General features: G+C 53.6%; 1 protein-coding gene across 2 annotated transcripts in view; it reads left to right on the top strand.

Annotated features, from left to right (window-relative positions):
- FANCI (FA complementation group I) overlaps positions 1-16,253 on the top strand; it is a 63,633-nt gene that overhangs the window by 18,705 nt on the left and 28,675 nt on the right. For both annotated transcript variants that reach the window (XM_029064966.2, XM_029064967.2), the window contains exons 8-17: positions 1,810-1,933; positions 3,173-3,255; positions 3,899-4,025; positions 5,968-6,060; positions 7,691-7,827; positions 8,510-8,690; positions 10,861-10,948; positions 12,588-12,718; positions 13,446-13,516; positions 15,398-15,512. In XM_029064966.2, the coding sequence (XP_028920799.1) occupies positions 1,810-1,933; positions 3,173-3,255; positions 3,899-4,025; positions 5,968-6,060; positions 7,691-7,827; positions 8,510-8,690; positions 10,861-10,948; positions 12,588-12,718; positions 13,446-13,516; positions 15,398-15,512 (1,150 nt within the window). The remainder of the gene's footprint in view (positions 1-1,809; positions 1,934-3,172; positions 3,256-3,898; positions 4,026-5,967; positions 6,061-7,690; positions 7,828-8,509; positions 8,691-10,860; positions 10,949-12,587; positions 12,719-13,445; positions 13,517-15,397; positions 15,513-16,253) is intronic.

A 16,253-nucleotide genomic window follows, 5' to 3' on the forward strand; every position in this document is an offset into this window, starting at 1 on the left:
GAGCTCCCCAGAATCACCCCTCCCCTTCCTCCATCCCCCTCCTCTTCACCTCCTCTTCTACTTTCCCATCCTTCCCGGCAGTATCTTCAGAGGAGATCTCCTCCCAAGTGCCACCCCCTCCACATGCGCTTCAGACCCCATTCTCTCCCGCCTTATAAAGACTCTCACCCCTGCCCTCCTCAACTTCCACCTTCCACCTCTCACTCTCCAACGGCTTCTTCCCCTCTGCCTTCAAACGTGCCCAGGTCTCCCCCATCCTAAAAAAGACCCTTCCTTGACCCCACTGCTCCCTCCAGTTATCACTCCAACTCCCTCCTACCCTTCCTTTCCAAACTCCTGGAGCTGCCTTGAACTCCTCTCCTTCGACTCTCTCCTGGACCCCCTCGAATCTGGCTTCCGTCCCCTCCACTCCACCGAAACCGCCCTCTCAAAGGTCACCAGTCACCTCCTCCTTGCCCAATCCAATGGCTCCTTCTCCACCCTAATCCTCCTCGACCTCTCAGCTGCCTTTGACACTGTCGACCATCCCCTTCTCCTCAACGTGCTATCCAACCTCGGCTTCACGGACTCCGTCCTCTCCTGGTTCTCCTCTTATCTCTCTGGCCGTTCATTCTCGGTCTCCTTCGCGGGCTCCTCTTCCCCCTCCCATCCACTAACTGTAGGGGTTCCTCAAGGGTCAGTTCTTGGTCCTCTTCTGTTCTCCATGTATACTCACTCCCTTGGTGAACTCTTTCGCTCCCATGGCTTCAACTGTCATCTCTACGCAAATGATACCCTAATCTGCATCTCCTCCCCTGTTCTCTCTCCCTCCCTTCAGGCTCACATCTCCTCCTGCCTTTAGGACATCTCCACTTGGATGACCTCCCTCCACCTAAAACTCACCATGCCCGAGACTGAGCTCCTTATCTTCCCTCCCAAACCCTGTTCTCTCCCTGACCTTCCCGTCTCACAGGCCCGCAACCTTGGTGTCTTCCTTGACTCCGCTCTCTCATTCACCCCACACATCCAATCCGTCACCAAAACCTGCCGGTCTCACCTTCACAACATCACCTGGTCCCCTCCTACCTCACCTCCTTCTCACCTTCTCTTTCTACATCCCAGCCTGCACATCCACTCCTCTGGTGCTCACCTTCTCACTGTGCCTCGTTCTCATCTGTCCCGCCGTCGACCCCCTGGCCACATACTACCTCTGGCCTGGAATGCCCACCCTCCTCAGATCTGCCAAACAGTCACACTTCCCCCCTTTGTAGCCTTACTGAAGGCTCACCGCCTCCGGGAGTTCTTCCCAGACTAAGCCCCCCTTTTTTTCCTCAGCTCTCCCCAACCCCAACTTTCTCCCTTTGTTCTACCCACCCACCTCACCGCACTTGGGTATATATGTGAAATCTATAATTCCATTTACCTATAATTAATGCCTGTGTACTTGTTTTAATGTGTATCTATATATTTATATCTCGGCTATCGATGCCTGTTTGTTTTGATGTCTCTCTCTCCCCTCCTAGACCGTGAGCCCATTGTGGACAGGGATTGTCTCTTTCTGTTGCTGAATTGTACTTTCCAAGCGCTTAGTACAGTGCTCTGCACACAGTAAGCACTCAAAACGTACGATTGAATGACTGAATGAGCACTGGACCCAGTAGTTTGATTGGTAAACTTCTCGGGGACATGGGCCTAGCCCAGACTTCTCTTGTGATTCCCCTCTCAAAGGCTAGTACAGGGGCTCTGCCCCAGGTAGGCCCTCCGTGAACACGGGGGAGGATTTAGCGACGGTGAAGAGTGGAGTGGCTCAGTCTGACCTGTGGTTTCCAGGGACATCCTTTTAAGTTCGGAAGAGCTGGACCTTGTGGTGGGGAAGATTCTCAGCTTGTTCTACAAGTTGGACCTGCAGGAAATTCCTCCTCTCGTCTACCAGCTTCTGCTCCTCTGCTCCAAGGTAGGCACCCGATAGGTTATTTTATTTTATTATCTTTTTTATTCTAAATGATCTATTTATATTCGTGACCCTCCTCCCCCGAGACTAGAAGCCCAATGTGGGCAGGGAATGGGTCTGCCAACTCTGTTGCGTTGTCTTTTCCCAAACGCTTAGTATAGTGCTCTGCATCCAGTAAGCACTCAATACGTACCATTGATGATGATGATGATGATGATATTAGGATATATGCCGTGGAAATTGACCAAGGGACAGGGAGCTATTTCATTCCCAGGGTGGCCTACTGGAAGGAGCCCTGGGACTGGGACTCATAAGACCTGGTTCTAATTCCAGCTCTGCCACTTGCCTGCTGTGTGACCTGGGCCGATCACTTAACTTCTCAGTACCTCGGTTTCCTCGTCGGCAAAATGGGGATTCAATCCCTGTTGTCCCTCCTATTTTGACTTCCAGTCCCATGTGGGGCAGGGACCGTGGCCCACCCGCTTATCTTCTATCAACCCCAGAGTCTAGTACAGTGCTTGGCACGTAATTAGTGCTCCGGTGATTACTCAGGCCCAGCTGATGTGTTCTTGTCTGTCCGTCTCCCCCGATTAGACCGTAAGCCCGTCAAACGGCAGGGACTGTCTCTATCTGTTGCCGACTTGTTGATTCCAAGCGCTTAGTACAGTGCTCTGCACATAGTAAGCGCTCGATAAATACTATTGAATGAATGAATGAATGAATCCAGCAGCATGCCCCCTGAGTCAGGGTTCCCCGATTGAGGAGGGGGCCCTCGTTTGGAGCACCTGGGGCCTGAGTTGCTGCCATCTGGGGTTCCCATAAAAATAGTAATTGTGATATTCGTTAAGCGCTTGCTATATGCCAAGCACTGGGGCAGATTCAAGTTAATCAAGCTGGACAGAGTCCCTGTCCCACATGGGGCTCACAGTCATAATCCCCATTTTACAGAGGAGGGAACTGAGGCCCAGATAAGTGAAGTGACCTGCCCAAGGTCACACAGCAGACACGCGGCGGAGCCGGGATTAGAACAGGTCCTCCGGCTCTCAGGCCTTTGCTCTTTCCACTAGGCCCCGCTGCAGGTCCCCAGAGTCGCTTGCAACAGTAGAGGCTCCAGCAGCCCCACCCCGGCGGGGATTTGTGGAACCATTTAGACTGAGGGGCTGGGGATCTGTCGGGGCTACAGGCTCCCGTGGAGTCCAGTTGCTGAACCTCGTCCTTCCCCCGCAATTTCCCACCGTCTAGGGCTGTAAGAAGAAGGTTCTGGAGGGAATCTTGGTTTTCTTCAGCCAGCTGGACAAGCAGTACGAGAACCAGGAGGACACTGAGTGAGTAGCCTATGGATCGGACATGCAGGGAGCTGTTGGAAATTCAGCGGGCCACAAAGTTTTTCATCTGCCCACTGTATTTTCCTGCCCCTCCCTGCTGTACATCCGAAGCCAGACAACCCTTAACGCGCACCTGTACCCGTACACGCATACACACGCGCACGGAAAGCCTCCCTGTTCTCCACTTTCCGGTTGAGAGTTGGCCGTGATGGGGGACCAAAACCACTTCCCTCCGTGGAGAGCCGTCGGTCTGGGGGCTTGAAATGGAGCCACCTTTGGCCGTAGCAGAATAGTGAACGGCAGCTCCAACTCCACCGTGGCCGGGGCCCCCTGACGGCTCCCAGTTGCCGTCTGAGCTCTAGCTCGGCCTACAGAGGCCCCGTGGATAGCCGACGGCAGGGATGGCTGCCAGGGGATAAGCCCTCCGGACTCATTCTGCCGTGTCCGGGTCGGCCATCCCGGGAGCAGGCCTTCTGCTCCCTCTTGGGCCCAAATTTCAGTCACCAGCCGGACAGGTACCGTGTATACCCTTTCCTTCCGTGGCGACGGCTCACGGCAAGATCCGCGCCGCATTCGGCGCGAGCCTGGTCGGCCACGATCCGTGAATCAGGATGGCTCTTTCCTCCCCCCAATGAATTTGCAGCTTGTTGGATCTTGTCACGGACCCACCAGGAGAGCTGCGCCATGTGGAAGGCACCATTATTCTGCATATTGTGTTGGCTAGCAAGATGGACCGGGACCTAGGCAAAGTGCTTCTCAACTTCTTAAAGGTAAATCAGAACTGCGATGGAGCCCTGGCTTTCTTGCCAACCTCTAGGTCCCAGGGAAAATAGCATTGCTGATAATTTTGCCGTTTGTGAAGTGCGTACTAGGCGCTGGGGTGAAATAATAATTGTGGTATTTGTTAAGTGCTTATCGTGTGCCAGATATGGTACTAAGTGCTGGGATAGGTACAAGTTACTCGGGTTGGACACGGTCCCTGTCCCACATGGGGTTCACAGACTTAATCCCCATTTTAGAGATGAGAAAACGGGGACAGAGAAGTTTAGTGACTTGCCCGAGGTCACACAGCAGACAAGTCATGGAACTGGGATTAGAACCCAGGACCTTGTGACTCCTAGGCCTGTGCTCTATCCACTAGGACGTACTGCTTCTCTAGATACGAGATGATCGGATGGGATCCAGTCCCTGTCCCATGTGGGGCTGACCGTTTAAGGGGAGGGAGATTTTACAGATGAGGAACAGAGGCCCAGGCGATCAATCCGTCGATCAGTCGTATTTATTGAGTGCTTACTTTGTGCAGCGCACTGAACTGAGCGCTTGGGAGAGGACAACATAGCATACACATTCCCTGCCCACAGTGAGCTCGCAGTCTAGAGGGAGAGGCAGCCATTAATATAAATAAATTATGCATATGTACATAAGTGCTTTGGGGGCAGGAGTGAGTAAAGGGAAGGAATCAGGGCAACGCAGAAGGGAGTGGGGAAAAGAGGAAATGAGGGCTTTGTCAGGGAAGTTAAAGTGGCTTGCTCGAGGTCAAAAACCAGCTGACAAGTGGTGGAAGTTGGATTAGGACCCGGGTCCTCCGAATCCCGGGCTCTTCCCACTGGGCCGCACTGTTTCCCTTGAAGGACAGAAGAGCTGGGTTTGGTGGTGAAATACCATAAAAAGAAAAAAACAGGCCACTTTCAAAGCTACCTCTTAAATGACCCTGCACTAGGGATCTGGAGATGAGAAAGCTGAGTTCTAGGGGCCAGAGTAGTTAACCGGAAAGAGTTAACAGGGGTCAGGGGTTCAGGAGTCCAGGTGGCTAATCCCAGCTCCACCACCGGCCTGCTGTGTGACTTCGGGTGAGTCACTTAACTGCTCTGGACACAGTTCTGTTCCTCATCTGTGCAATGGGGATAATGATAGCTGCCCCTCCCTCCCTCATGGGCATGGTTTTTTTTTTTTAGTTCTAGTGGTATTTCTAAGCACTTACTGTGTGCCAGGCATTGTTCTAAGCTCTTGGGTAGATAAAAGATGATCGGGTTGGACACAGTCTTAATCCCCGTTTTTCAAATTAGGTAACCGAGGTCCAGGGTGGTGAAGTGACTGGCCCAAAGGCACACAGGAGACAGAGGCCGGGGCCGGGATTGGGACCGAGTTCCCCACCTTTGATATCTTGGGCGGCCCGGCCCCCGTTGATGAAGTGGAGAGATCGCCTGCCCCGTCCCTCCTTCCCTCCCTCCTGGGGTCGCTAGAGTAAATGAGATACCTGTTTTCATCGACACTTAGAGCCCACGAGCCGAACATAATGATCAGCTCAGAGAGAGAGTGCTAGAAGCAGCGTGGCCCAGTGGATAGTCGGCAGTACCTGGGTTCTGATTCTGGCTCCGCCACTTGTCTGCTGTGTGACCTTGGCCAAGTTACTTCACTTCTCTGGGCCTCAGTTCCCTCGTCTGTGAGATGGGGATTAAAACCGAGAGCCCCACGTGGGACAGGGACTGTGTCCAACCCTCTTATCTGGTATCTACCCCAGCACTTAGCACAGTGCCTGGCACAGATTAGGTGCTTAACAAATACCATTTTTCATTATGATTTTTATCATTTGAGTTCACTGGGCAGGGAGCACCGAATAGGGTATTTTATTAGTCAAAGGGTCTGCCTTAATGAGCCTACCTAGGTTATTAACCTTTACTTTGATGATTTCTTTCCGACTGCCTTTCCTAGACTGGGCAGCGAGGAGAACCCAGCCAATCTCTGTGCCCCTTCAGCATCGCCCTCCTCCTGTCTATGTCGAGACTCCCGAAGTATGAGGAGCAGGTGTGTATCTGAACCATCGCCAGGGTCTCCCCAGGGCGAGCTCCACCCCTCCCGCGGCTGACTTAGTTGCTTTGGGGGGAGAGTAGAGCCGATCGTTGGACCTGCACTGGAGCCTACCCTCAAAAAACAAACCAAAAAATCCTGCTCGCCCGGCCCGACCACCACTTAATGAGAGGACACCTCCCCCGGCCAACCGCCCCCCCGTCCCCCCTCCCCAGGATGGGCCAGGTAAATGGAGGGGATTGTGAGTGTTTCCCCGGGGGCCGCCTGCTCGTCGCTTCTTCCGACACAGAAATGACTGCCCACTTGTCCCGTCCTCCCCTCAGAGCAGGGAATTGTCAGGGCCGGGGCAAGGCCACGAGGGGAAAGGAGGAGGGTTAAAAGGACCGGAGAGAGAAAGGGCGGGGGTGGCCGGGGGCCTAGTCTTGGCCACGTCTTTCCCCCGGCCCTCCGAGGGCACCAGTGGCTGCTCTTTCAGTTATTCGTCCCAACGGACCTCACCCGGCTCCTGGCACCAATGATCTGGACCGTCCCCAACTTTGCCGACTGGGTCAGGTGAAAGGTTGGCGTGCGGGTCTCTAGGTAAAGGGTGAGCTCCCGGAGAGCAGGGATTGTATCTACCAACTCTTTTCTAGTGTACTCTCCCAAGTGCTTAGGGCAGTGCCCTGCACACCGAACCCTTCTTCTTCAAATGCCGTCTAGTCATTTCTGACCCGTAGCCACGCGGTCCGCGTCTGACGCTTCAGCTTAGAACTCTCCATTCCGAGTAGCCCTCTGTAGCAGAGCTCTAAACTTCGTCGGCGTACACAGACTCTCCCGCCAAGCTGAAGCGTCGATTCGTAGGAGAGCCGCACAGCGGAAGCGCTCGGGATTTACCGCCGGTTGATGGAGAGCAGAAGGACCGCAAAAGCCCCAGTCGGCAGCGATGAGAACTCCCAGCCGTTGGCAGATATTTCGTACCGCGTCGGAACTGTTTCCTCCGAGTCGAATTGAGGATGCTCTTAGAGAAGAAAGTTAGAGTAAGAAGAAGAAAAATTGTGGTATTTGTTAAGCGCTTACTCTGGACCCAGCACTGTACTAAGTGCTGGGGTAAGTACAAGATAATCAGGTCCCGCATGAGACTCACAGTCTTAAGTAGGAGGGAGATTTGATGGGTATCGAATCCCCGTTTTGCCAATGATGGACCTGAGGCGCAGAGAATTTAAGGGACTTGCCCAAGGCCACCCAGCAGACAAGTGGCGGAGCAACATTAGAACCCAGGTCCCCCGACTACCAGGCCTGAGCCCTTTCCCCTAGGCCACGCTGCTTCTCCAGTCAGTCCACCGGTGGTATTTATCGAGCGCTTACTGTGTGCAGAATACTGTTCTAAGCACTTGAGAGAGTACAGTACAACAGAGTTGATAGACACGTTCCCTGCCCACTGTGAGCTTCCGGTCTAGAGAGGACGGAAGGGTGTTTTGTCTCCCAAGGGAAGGCAGGGATTCCACCAGAATCAGCAATGACCCAGTTTCTGCAGCCCTCAGAGTCCCGATGCTTGGGGAGGGGAGGAGCGGTGAATGGAGGGCAGACAGAGGAGGATGCTCGCGTCAACAGTTTGGGTTTGCTCCGTCCTTCCCTCCAAATGTATCAGGCGTTTGACTTCTTGAAGACGTCGGTGGTGAAAAGCCTCAGACACTACCAGTTCCACCAGGGCTCAAAGTTCCTGCGAGACTTAGTCCCTCAGACATCTTGTGTCTCGGCGATGATCCTGGAAGTGGTGAAGAACAGGCGAGTCGGTGGGCGGTACCTCCGGTGGACCCCGCCCACGGTCCGGTTCGGGGCGGCCACGAAAGGGCGGTCAAGGGCCGCCCGTGAAGCCGTGGCCAGCGGAGGTGGGAATGGGCCGCGCTCCCGTGGACACTGACCCCCCGGACTCTGGGGGGAGCAGCCCCTCGGGGGGGGACGGGAACTCCCAGCGTCCCCTCCCACCTGGAAGTCGGGACCATCTGGTGCCGAGGACCTGCCCCCCAAGGAAGCCTACATTCTGTGTCGATCAGTCGATCAGGCGGTGATATTTATTGAGCGCTTACTGTGTGCTAGCGCACTACGCTAAGCGGTTAGGGGGGTCCAGTATCACAGAGTCGGTAGACACCCTCCCCGCCCGCGACAAGCTTACAGTCTAGGGCGACTGCGTTCAGACGTTAACTCGCCGCCACCTCACATCCCTGTGATAATTCGGCATTAACGGCGACAGTTAGCCGGCACCTGGGGGCCCTTGGCCCTGCGTTTGAGATCCGTTACCTCATCTGGAAAATGGGGATAAAGACTGAGCCCCACGTGGCTCAATCTGATTACCTTGTCTCTCCCCCAAGCGCTTAGAACAGCGCCCGGCCCATGGCGAGCGCTTAACAAATCCCATCGTTGCTATATTATTAGTACTTCCTCTTTTAACCGTTCGGTTTCCCCACAGCGTACACAGCTGGGATCACGTGACCCAGGGGCTGGTGAAACTCGGTGTCATCCTAATGGAGTCGTTCGGGCCGAAGAAGCTGTGGGGAGGAAAGGCGACCGAGCCGAATCGGGAGCTCCCCCAGACCCCGGCCCAGCAGGCTTGCAGCCTGGGGGCCAGTATCCTCCTGGAAACCTTTAAGGTGAGAGAGCGGCTCAGCCAAGTGAGCAGAGCGTGGGCGTCCCACTGGGACTCAGCACCAACGGGACGTTCCCAGGGTTCCTGACGGGGCGCGGTGGGCCGTCCGGAGGCCTAGCCGAGGTGGGGAAGCACTCGAAACAATCTTGCAGGTCCCCACGACAGGACAGGGTGGGGGAAGAAAGGGTCGAGAGGCTGTGTTTGAACTCTAGCTATTTGGTTGAGTTTCCTTCATTCCCCATCTCTTCCAACATCCGGAAATCTCGTTTCCCAGAGTTTTTCCCTCTTCCCCCAGAAGAGTCATTTGTGGCCTGGGGGAGAACTTCTGTGCTTTCTTTATCTTCTGGTATTTGTTAAACGCTTACTACGCGTCAGCCATTGTACTAAGCGATAGAGTAGATACAAGACAGGTCGGACGCCGTCCCTGCCCCATGCGGGGCTCACAGTCTCACTCCCCATTTTACAGATGAGGGAACTGCGGCACAGAGAAATGAAGCGACTTGTCCGAGGTCACCCACCAGGCAGGCGGCGGAGCCGGGATTAGAACCCTGGTCTTCTGACTCCCAGGCCCAGGCTCTTTTCACTAGGCCGCGCTACTTCTTTGGAATTTTTACAAGAGACAGATTCTCCAGGGCACTGTCGGGCGGAAGGGTTATTCGAAAGCGTGGACCGCCCCTCTCCGCTTCCGTGAAAGCAGTCGGCAGACACGGTTCCCACAGCTGGGGGTTGCCTCCGGTGATCTTAGACGAGCAGGTACTCGTTAACGCCGGCCTCCCCGGTATCCCCTGCGGTGGTCTTGGCCCAGTGGGTGGAGCAGAGGGACCTGGGTTCTAATCCTGGCTCTGCCGCCTGTCCGCTGTGCGACCTCAGGCAGGTCACTTGACTTCTCTTTGTCTCGGTGACCTCATCTGTAAAATGGGGATTGAGACCGTGAGCTCGGTGTGGGACCGGGGATCGTGTCCAAACCGATTATCTTGTATCTACCCCAGGGCTTAGGACAGTGCAGGCACTGTGAGCTCATAGTGGGCAGGGATTGTCTCTCTTCATTACCGTAGTGTATTTCCCAAGCACTTAGTACAGTGCTCTGCACACAGTAAGCGCTCAGTAAATACAACTGAATGAATGAAGAAAGAACACAATTATTATCGTTATCATTACCCAACTGTTTTCAGGATTCCTGCTGAACCCGCCCACTCCCTTTGGAATTCAAAGTGCAGCTCAGAGTGAGGGAGGCTTTATCACGATATCTGCAAGTCTCTCCTTAATCCACCCTAGTGTATCTAAACATGACAGAAATCGGGCTGGGCCTAAAGGGAATCCAATGGCTTGTGAATGAAGATTCTGATGAAAAATGTCGACGGCATAAGCAGAGCACGCCTCTGGCATCCTGGCATCCGTCGCTCAGTCAGTCGATCGTATTTCTCGAGCATTTGCTGTGTGCAGAGCGCTGCACTAAGCGCTTGGGAGAGTATAACGTGACAAGAGAACAGACCCATTCCTTGCCCACAAGGAGCTTTGCCGGTTCCTAAAAATGTGGTGGTTTTGGAAACTGAGCTGCTGAGGCTGTACAGCCCATCGAAAGGAAGATGACGACGACGATATCGGTTAAGCGCTTACTATGTGTCAAGCACGGTCTTAGTCCCCATTTCACAGATGAAGTAACTGAGGCACAGAGAAGTGAAGTGACTGGAGCAAGGTCGCACAGCAGACAAGTGGTGGAGCCGGCATTAGAACCCAGGTCCTTCCGACTCCCAGGCCTGTGCTGCAGCCACTAGGCCAGGGGGTCTGGGTGGGGGCGACGGACCCAGTGACAACCTGTGGCTGTCACCTAAGCCCGTCTGGAGAAGAGCATTGTGTCCAGCCCCACTCTTTTAGGTGGATTTTCCTACTTGGGAAAAGGAACCTCCTGCAGGCGAATCGCCGAAGCAGAAGACGAGACCCAGCAGAGTAGGCCTGCCCTTTTAGATGATCCAAACCGAGGCCTCGTTCGTCGCTAGAGCCGAAAACCCTTATCCCCCCCAGTCCCTCAAGCTCTCCCGGAGGCAGAGGGAGCCAGTCGGCTACCAAGTGGCCCGGGGGGTGCCCAACTGGCATCGGGCAGGGGCCGGGCGGCTGCCCCGAAGAGCCTCCGCGACCCGGGGAGTATCTCGGGTTTGTTCTTCTTCCCCTGGCAGGTCCACGATCTGAGCAGAAGAGAGATCCTGGAGCAGGTCTTGAACAGGATCATCATCAAGTCCTCATCTCCCGTCGTCCATTTCTTAGGTAATCGGCTAGAGGAGGGTGAAGGGAACGCCTGAAGACTTCGTTATCGGGCGCTCCCTGTGTGCCGAGCACTGTACTGAGGGCTCGGGGGAATGCAACAGAGTCGGTAGACACGAGTCCGGCCCTCAAAGAGCTCACAGTCTAAGTGGCGGGGCAGGAGACAGCCATCTGTGCGCAGAGCACTGTACTAAGCGGTTGGGAGAGTACAAGCCCGGCTCTGCCACTTCTCAGCTGGGTGACTGTGGGCAAGTCACCTCACTTCTGTGGGCCTCATCTGTAAAATGGGGATTAACTGGGAGCCTCACATGGGGCAACCTCATTACCCTGTATCTCCCCCAGCGCTTCGAACAGTGCTCTGCACATAGTAAGCGCTTAACAAATACCAACATTATTATTATTATTGCATTTGACCGAGTTGGTAGACCCTTTCCCTGCCCGCGAGGAGCTTACAGTCTGGAGGGGCAGACAGACGTGAATACAAGTTGAGAATTCATTCGTTCGTTCAGTTCATTCAGTCGTATTTATTGAGCGCTTACCGTGCGCAGACCACCGTACTAAGCGCTTGGAAAGTACAATACAGCAATAAAAAGAGACAGTCCCTGCCCACGACGGGCTCACAGTCTAAGGAGAAGCAGCGTGGCTTAGTGGAAAGAGCACAGGCTTGGGAGGCAGAGAACGCGGGCTCTAATCCTGGCTCCGCCACTTGTCTGCTGTGTGACCTCGATCAAGCCACTTAACTTCTCTGTGCCTCAGTTGCCTCATCTGTAAAATGGAGATTAAGAGTGTGGGCCCCACGTGGGACAACCCGGTTACCTTGTATCTACCCCAGTGCCTAGAACAGTGCTTGGCACATAGTCAACGCTTAGCGAATGCCATTATTATTATTATTATTATTATTATTATTAAATAGGTAATTTACAGATATATACTGGTCAGGGAAGCTACCAAATGTAAAGCTATGCAGGTAAATGCAGCGGGGGGTCTGTCTCCCCTCTAGTATGTGCTTGGAAGAGTACAATAAAACAGAGTTGGTAGACACGTTACACCGTAAGCTCCCCGTGGGGAGGGACTGTGTCTACCAACTCAGTATTGTACTCTCCCAAGAGCTCAGTACAGTGTGCTGCACACAGTAAATAGTCAGTAAAATAGCCATTGATTAATTGATAACAGTACCAGATCCCAGAAGCCAAGATCCATAGCCAACCGGTCGGTCAACAGTATTTATTGAGTGCTTACTGTCGGCAGAGCACCGTACTAGGCGTTTGGAAAAGTACGGTATAATAGGGTTGCTAGACGGGATCCCCGCTCACGGCGGGGTTTACAGTCCGCCGCGGGAGATAGACGTTAAAATACATCACAGCTAAATAGTTCCCCAAATGAGGTGAAAGCGTAATCGAGAGTGGGTTTGGTCCGTCTTAGCTGTTGAGGGAGTCGGGGTCGCCTCCGCATCTGCCCTCTGTATTCTCAAGTTGGGGAGAGATCAGACTCGACTTGATGGTGTCACCCCAGCTTAGACACCCGAAGGCGTCGGCAGGAAGAGGCACTGAAATGCTTTTGTCTTCCGTCCCGTCCCGTGGGATTTGAAATGACCTTCCCTCCCAGTCTCCCGCGCCAGCTGACCGAGAATCGTGCCTTTCAGACCTGCTGTCCGGCATCGTCACGTACGCACCCATGGTCCTCCAGAGCTCTTCCTCCAAAGTCATTGAAGCCTTTGACTTCTTGCCCTTCCTGCCCCTCCATATCGTTCAAGGGCTGCTCAAGGCGGTACAGGTGAGGCCAAGGCCCTGGGGGTGTCCCAGAGGAGGGGTGGGTGGGGTTCCCCATCCCAGTCCCGTCAGCCCTACCCGGTGCTACTAAGACCCAAGCTTCTTTCCGTAGGCGGGCCGAAGGGGCCGGACGACCCCCTCCATCTCACCGGTCCGCTCTTTCTTCGTACCTCTGGCTCCATCTCTCTCTCGGTCCTTGTTTTTGTTAATGAAGCATCTGAAAGCCCTTAGATGAATTCATCGGTGGCATTTATTGAGTGCTTACTCTGTGCACAGAAGCGACAGATACGTTCCCTGGTCACAGCGAGCTTCCAGTCCAAAGGGGAATGATTTCTACATTAATATAAATAGAGGTTCCTGAAGGAGGAATTATGAACAGAAAATAATAGAGCCAATCCATCGATGGTATTTAATGAGCTCTTACTGTGTGCGGAACACTGGACTAAGCACTTGGGAGATCATAATGCAGCAGTCGGTGGACACGTTCCCCGCCCCCAGGGCGCTTCAGCTTTTACAGCCGATTTCTGGCCAGTCCCGTTTAGCCTGGTATTCAGAGGCTCCTGCTGACTCCACCGTCGAGCTGGCTGAAACAGGAAGCCGCGGAAGCCACGGGAAGCCATGGAAAGACTCCTTTACAGGCTGGGATTGGAATTCCAAGCAGTCCCGGGGGAAGACTGAGCCGGGCCGGGCAGGTCTGCTTTTGTTTAAGTCCATCCTGTCTTCTCTTTCAGCCCCTGCTCAAAGTCAGCATGTCAATGAGGGACTTCTTGATCCTTTCCCTCCGCAAAGCCATGTTTTCCAGGTGAGTAGCTCGTTTTGTGTTGTCAGAGGAAAGGCCTCTGGGATGCAGTGGATCTTGTGCCCCGGTCCAGTCCAGCCTGCGGCCAACTCTCGTGCCAAAGCCGACTATCCTGCAGATAAGCCGTTTCATGGCTCTCCGTCCCCAGACCGAGTGGCTGCCGGGCCAGAATCCTCAAGTCAGTCTTCGAAAGCAAGCCAGCCGTCGCAGTTCAGAAAAACTGCTGAGGAGATGAATGAAAACCGTACTGAACTGAAAATGAATAGTTCCTAGCCGTACAAACACCGGTAGTGCGGTTCACTGGACGGAGGGTCGGTCGAGGAGCCGGGTCTGGCGTTTTCCCCGGGGTCCAGCCGCTGGCTTGCAGGGCGGCCTCGGGCTGGTCACTCAGCCTCTCTGTGGCCTAGGTTCTCCGTTTAGAGAACGGGGATGATAATTCCTCCTCCTTCCCTGCTTCCAAGAAATGTTCTAAAAGGAATAAAAGAGGGTCTGGCAATTCCTGAACCGTTCCATTGGCAGGATGAAACATGGCCTAGGGGAAAAGCAGCATGGCCTAGTGGCACAAGCACGGGCTTGGGAGTCGGAGGGCGTGGGTTCTCATGCCGGCTCTGCCGCTCGTCTGCTGTGTGACCTTGGGCGAGCCACCTAACTTCTCAGTGCCCCAGCTGCCTCATCTGTAAAATGGGGATTGAGACTGTGAGCCCCACGTGGGCCAACCTGATTACCTTGTGTCTACCCTAGTGCTTAGAACAGCGCTTGGCACACAGTAAACCCTTAACAAATACCATTATTATTATGATTTTGCCAAGTGAGCTTCACGAGATTGACTCGTGGCTTTCACCCACAGCTTGGCCTAATGGATAGAGCGCGGGCCTGGGAGTCAGAAGGTACTGGGTTCTAGTCCTGGCTGCATGTGACCTCGGACAAGTCACTCCACTTCTCTGTGCCTCAGTCACCTCGTCTGTAAAATGGGGATTGAGACTGTGAATCCCATGAGAGATATGGACTGTGTCCAAACTGATTAGCGGGTATCTGCCCCAGCGCTTAGAACAGTGTCTGGCACATGGTAAACATTTAACAAATACAACGACAACAATAATAATAGACTGAGTCCATTATTAGAAATTCCCTTACTTTGCTATCCCTCGAAGAATCTTACAGCTCTTAGCTGTTTTAGGGCGGCCAGGATACCCTCACTGTTATTTTCATCGATACCCGAGAAGCAGTGTGGCCTAGTGGAGAGAGCCCGGGCCCGAGAGTCAAGACCTGGGTTCTAATTCCAACTCTGCCAGTTGCTTGCTGGGTGACCCTGAGCAGTCACCTACATCTCTGGGCCTCAGTTACCTCAAATGTGAAATGGGGATTAAATCCTCCTCTCTCCAATTGAGACTGTGAGTTCCATGTGGGACAAGAGTGGTGTCCAACCAGAAAAACTCATATCTTCCCCCAGCCCTTAGGACAGTGCTTGACACAAAGTAAGCGCTCAACAAAAAAAGGGAAAGGAAAAAGATGAATGGAATGGGAGGGAGTCATGGAAAATGCATTTTCCTGTAAAGAGAAATAGGGATTCAACCCCTGCAGAAAGCAAGTACCCCAACACTCCGCTGTTTCCGTCTGTGTAGTCTTAGGGGAAACCAAAGGCAGTACAACTGGGGTCATTTAATTTCACTAGGATGGTTTCCCTGATTTCATAGAATGGCCTAGATTTATTTCTAATAATAATAATAGTGGCATGCGTTATGTGCCGAGGACCGTACTGAGCGCTGGGGTAGGTAGATACCAGAGAATCGGGTCCCACATGGGGCTCCCGGGCTAAATGGGAGCCTTTTGCAGTGGAGTTGGTATTATAAATCAATCTTCTTTCTCTCCCTCTACCCGAGTCAGCCAGCTTGATAGCCGGAAGTCTGCAGTGGCTGGATTCTTGCTCCTGTTGAAGAATTTTAAAATTCTGGGCAGTTTGTCATCATCTCAGTGCAGCCAGGCGATCTGTGCCTCTCAGGTAAGACTAGCCCTGCGTGGCCCCTGAAGCGCTGCCAGCCTAGTGCCCGCGCGCTCAGCCTTGATTACGGAGAGCCCTCCCAATGCCCTCCGGACCTCAGTTATCTCATTTCATCCTCACGACATCACTGGGAAGTAGGAAGAGGTGGGTATTCTTACTCTACTTTGCGGATGAGGAGACTGGGCCACAGTGAGGCTGAGTGATTTGCTCAAGATCCTCTAGCGGGCGTTGGCGGAGCTTGGGCCCGAGAGTCTGGATCTGACTTCCGGGCGTTGGAAAAGGCTGCGTAGCTGTGCTGTGATGACAGCCCAGGAGTGAGAACCAGGAACTTCGGGTACTGCTTCCAACTTTGCCATTATCTTGCTCGTTGAAGGGACGTCTCCTCCAAGAGGCCCTCCCCGACTAGACCCTCAGTTGTTCCTCTCCCATTCTATTCATCCTTGCACTTTATTCACCCCTCCCTCAGCCCCACAACACTTATGTCCGTATCTATAATTTGTTTATATTGATGTCTGTCTCCCCCTCTAGACTGTAAGCTTGTTGAGGGAATGTGCCTAACAACTCCGTTATATTGTACCCTCCCAAGCGCTTAGTACGACGCTCCGCACGCATTAAGTGTTAATAAGTATGATTGATTGATTGGGCCAAGTGGGAAAAGGGCTTCGTCTCTGAGTTTCCAAGGCTTAAGTTCCTCAGATGCAGAGAGGTGGGGATTCCTTGATCTAAGGAAGGTATCGAGGC

The sequence above is a fragment of the Ornithorhynchus anatinus genome, chromosome 5, assembly GCF_004115215.2.
Source record: "Ornithorhynchus anatinus isolate Pmale09 chromosome 5, mOrnAna1.pri.v4, whole genome shotgun sequence".
Taxonomy (NCBI): Eukaryota; Metazoa; Chordata; class Mammalia; order Monotremata; family Ornithorhynchidae; genus Ornithorhynchus; species Ornithorhynchus anatinus.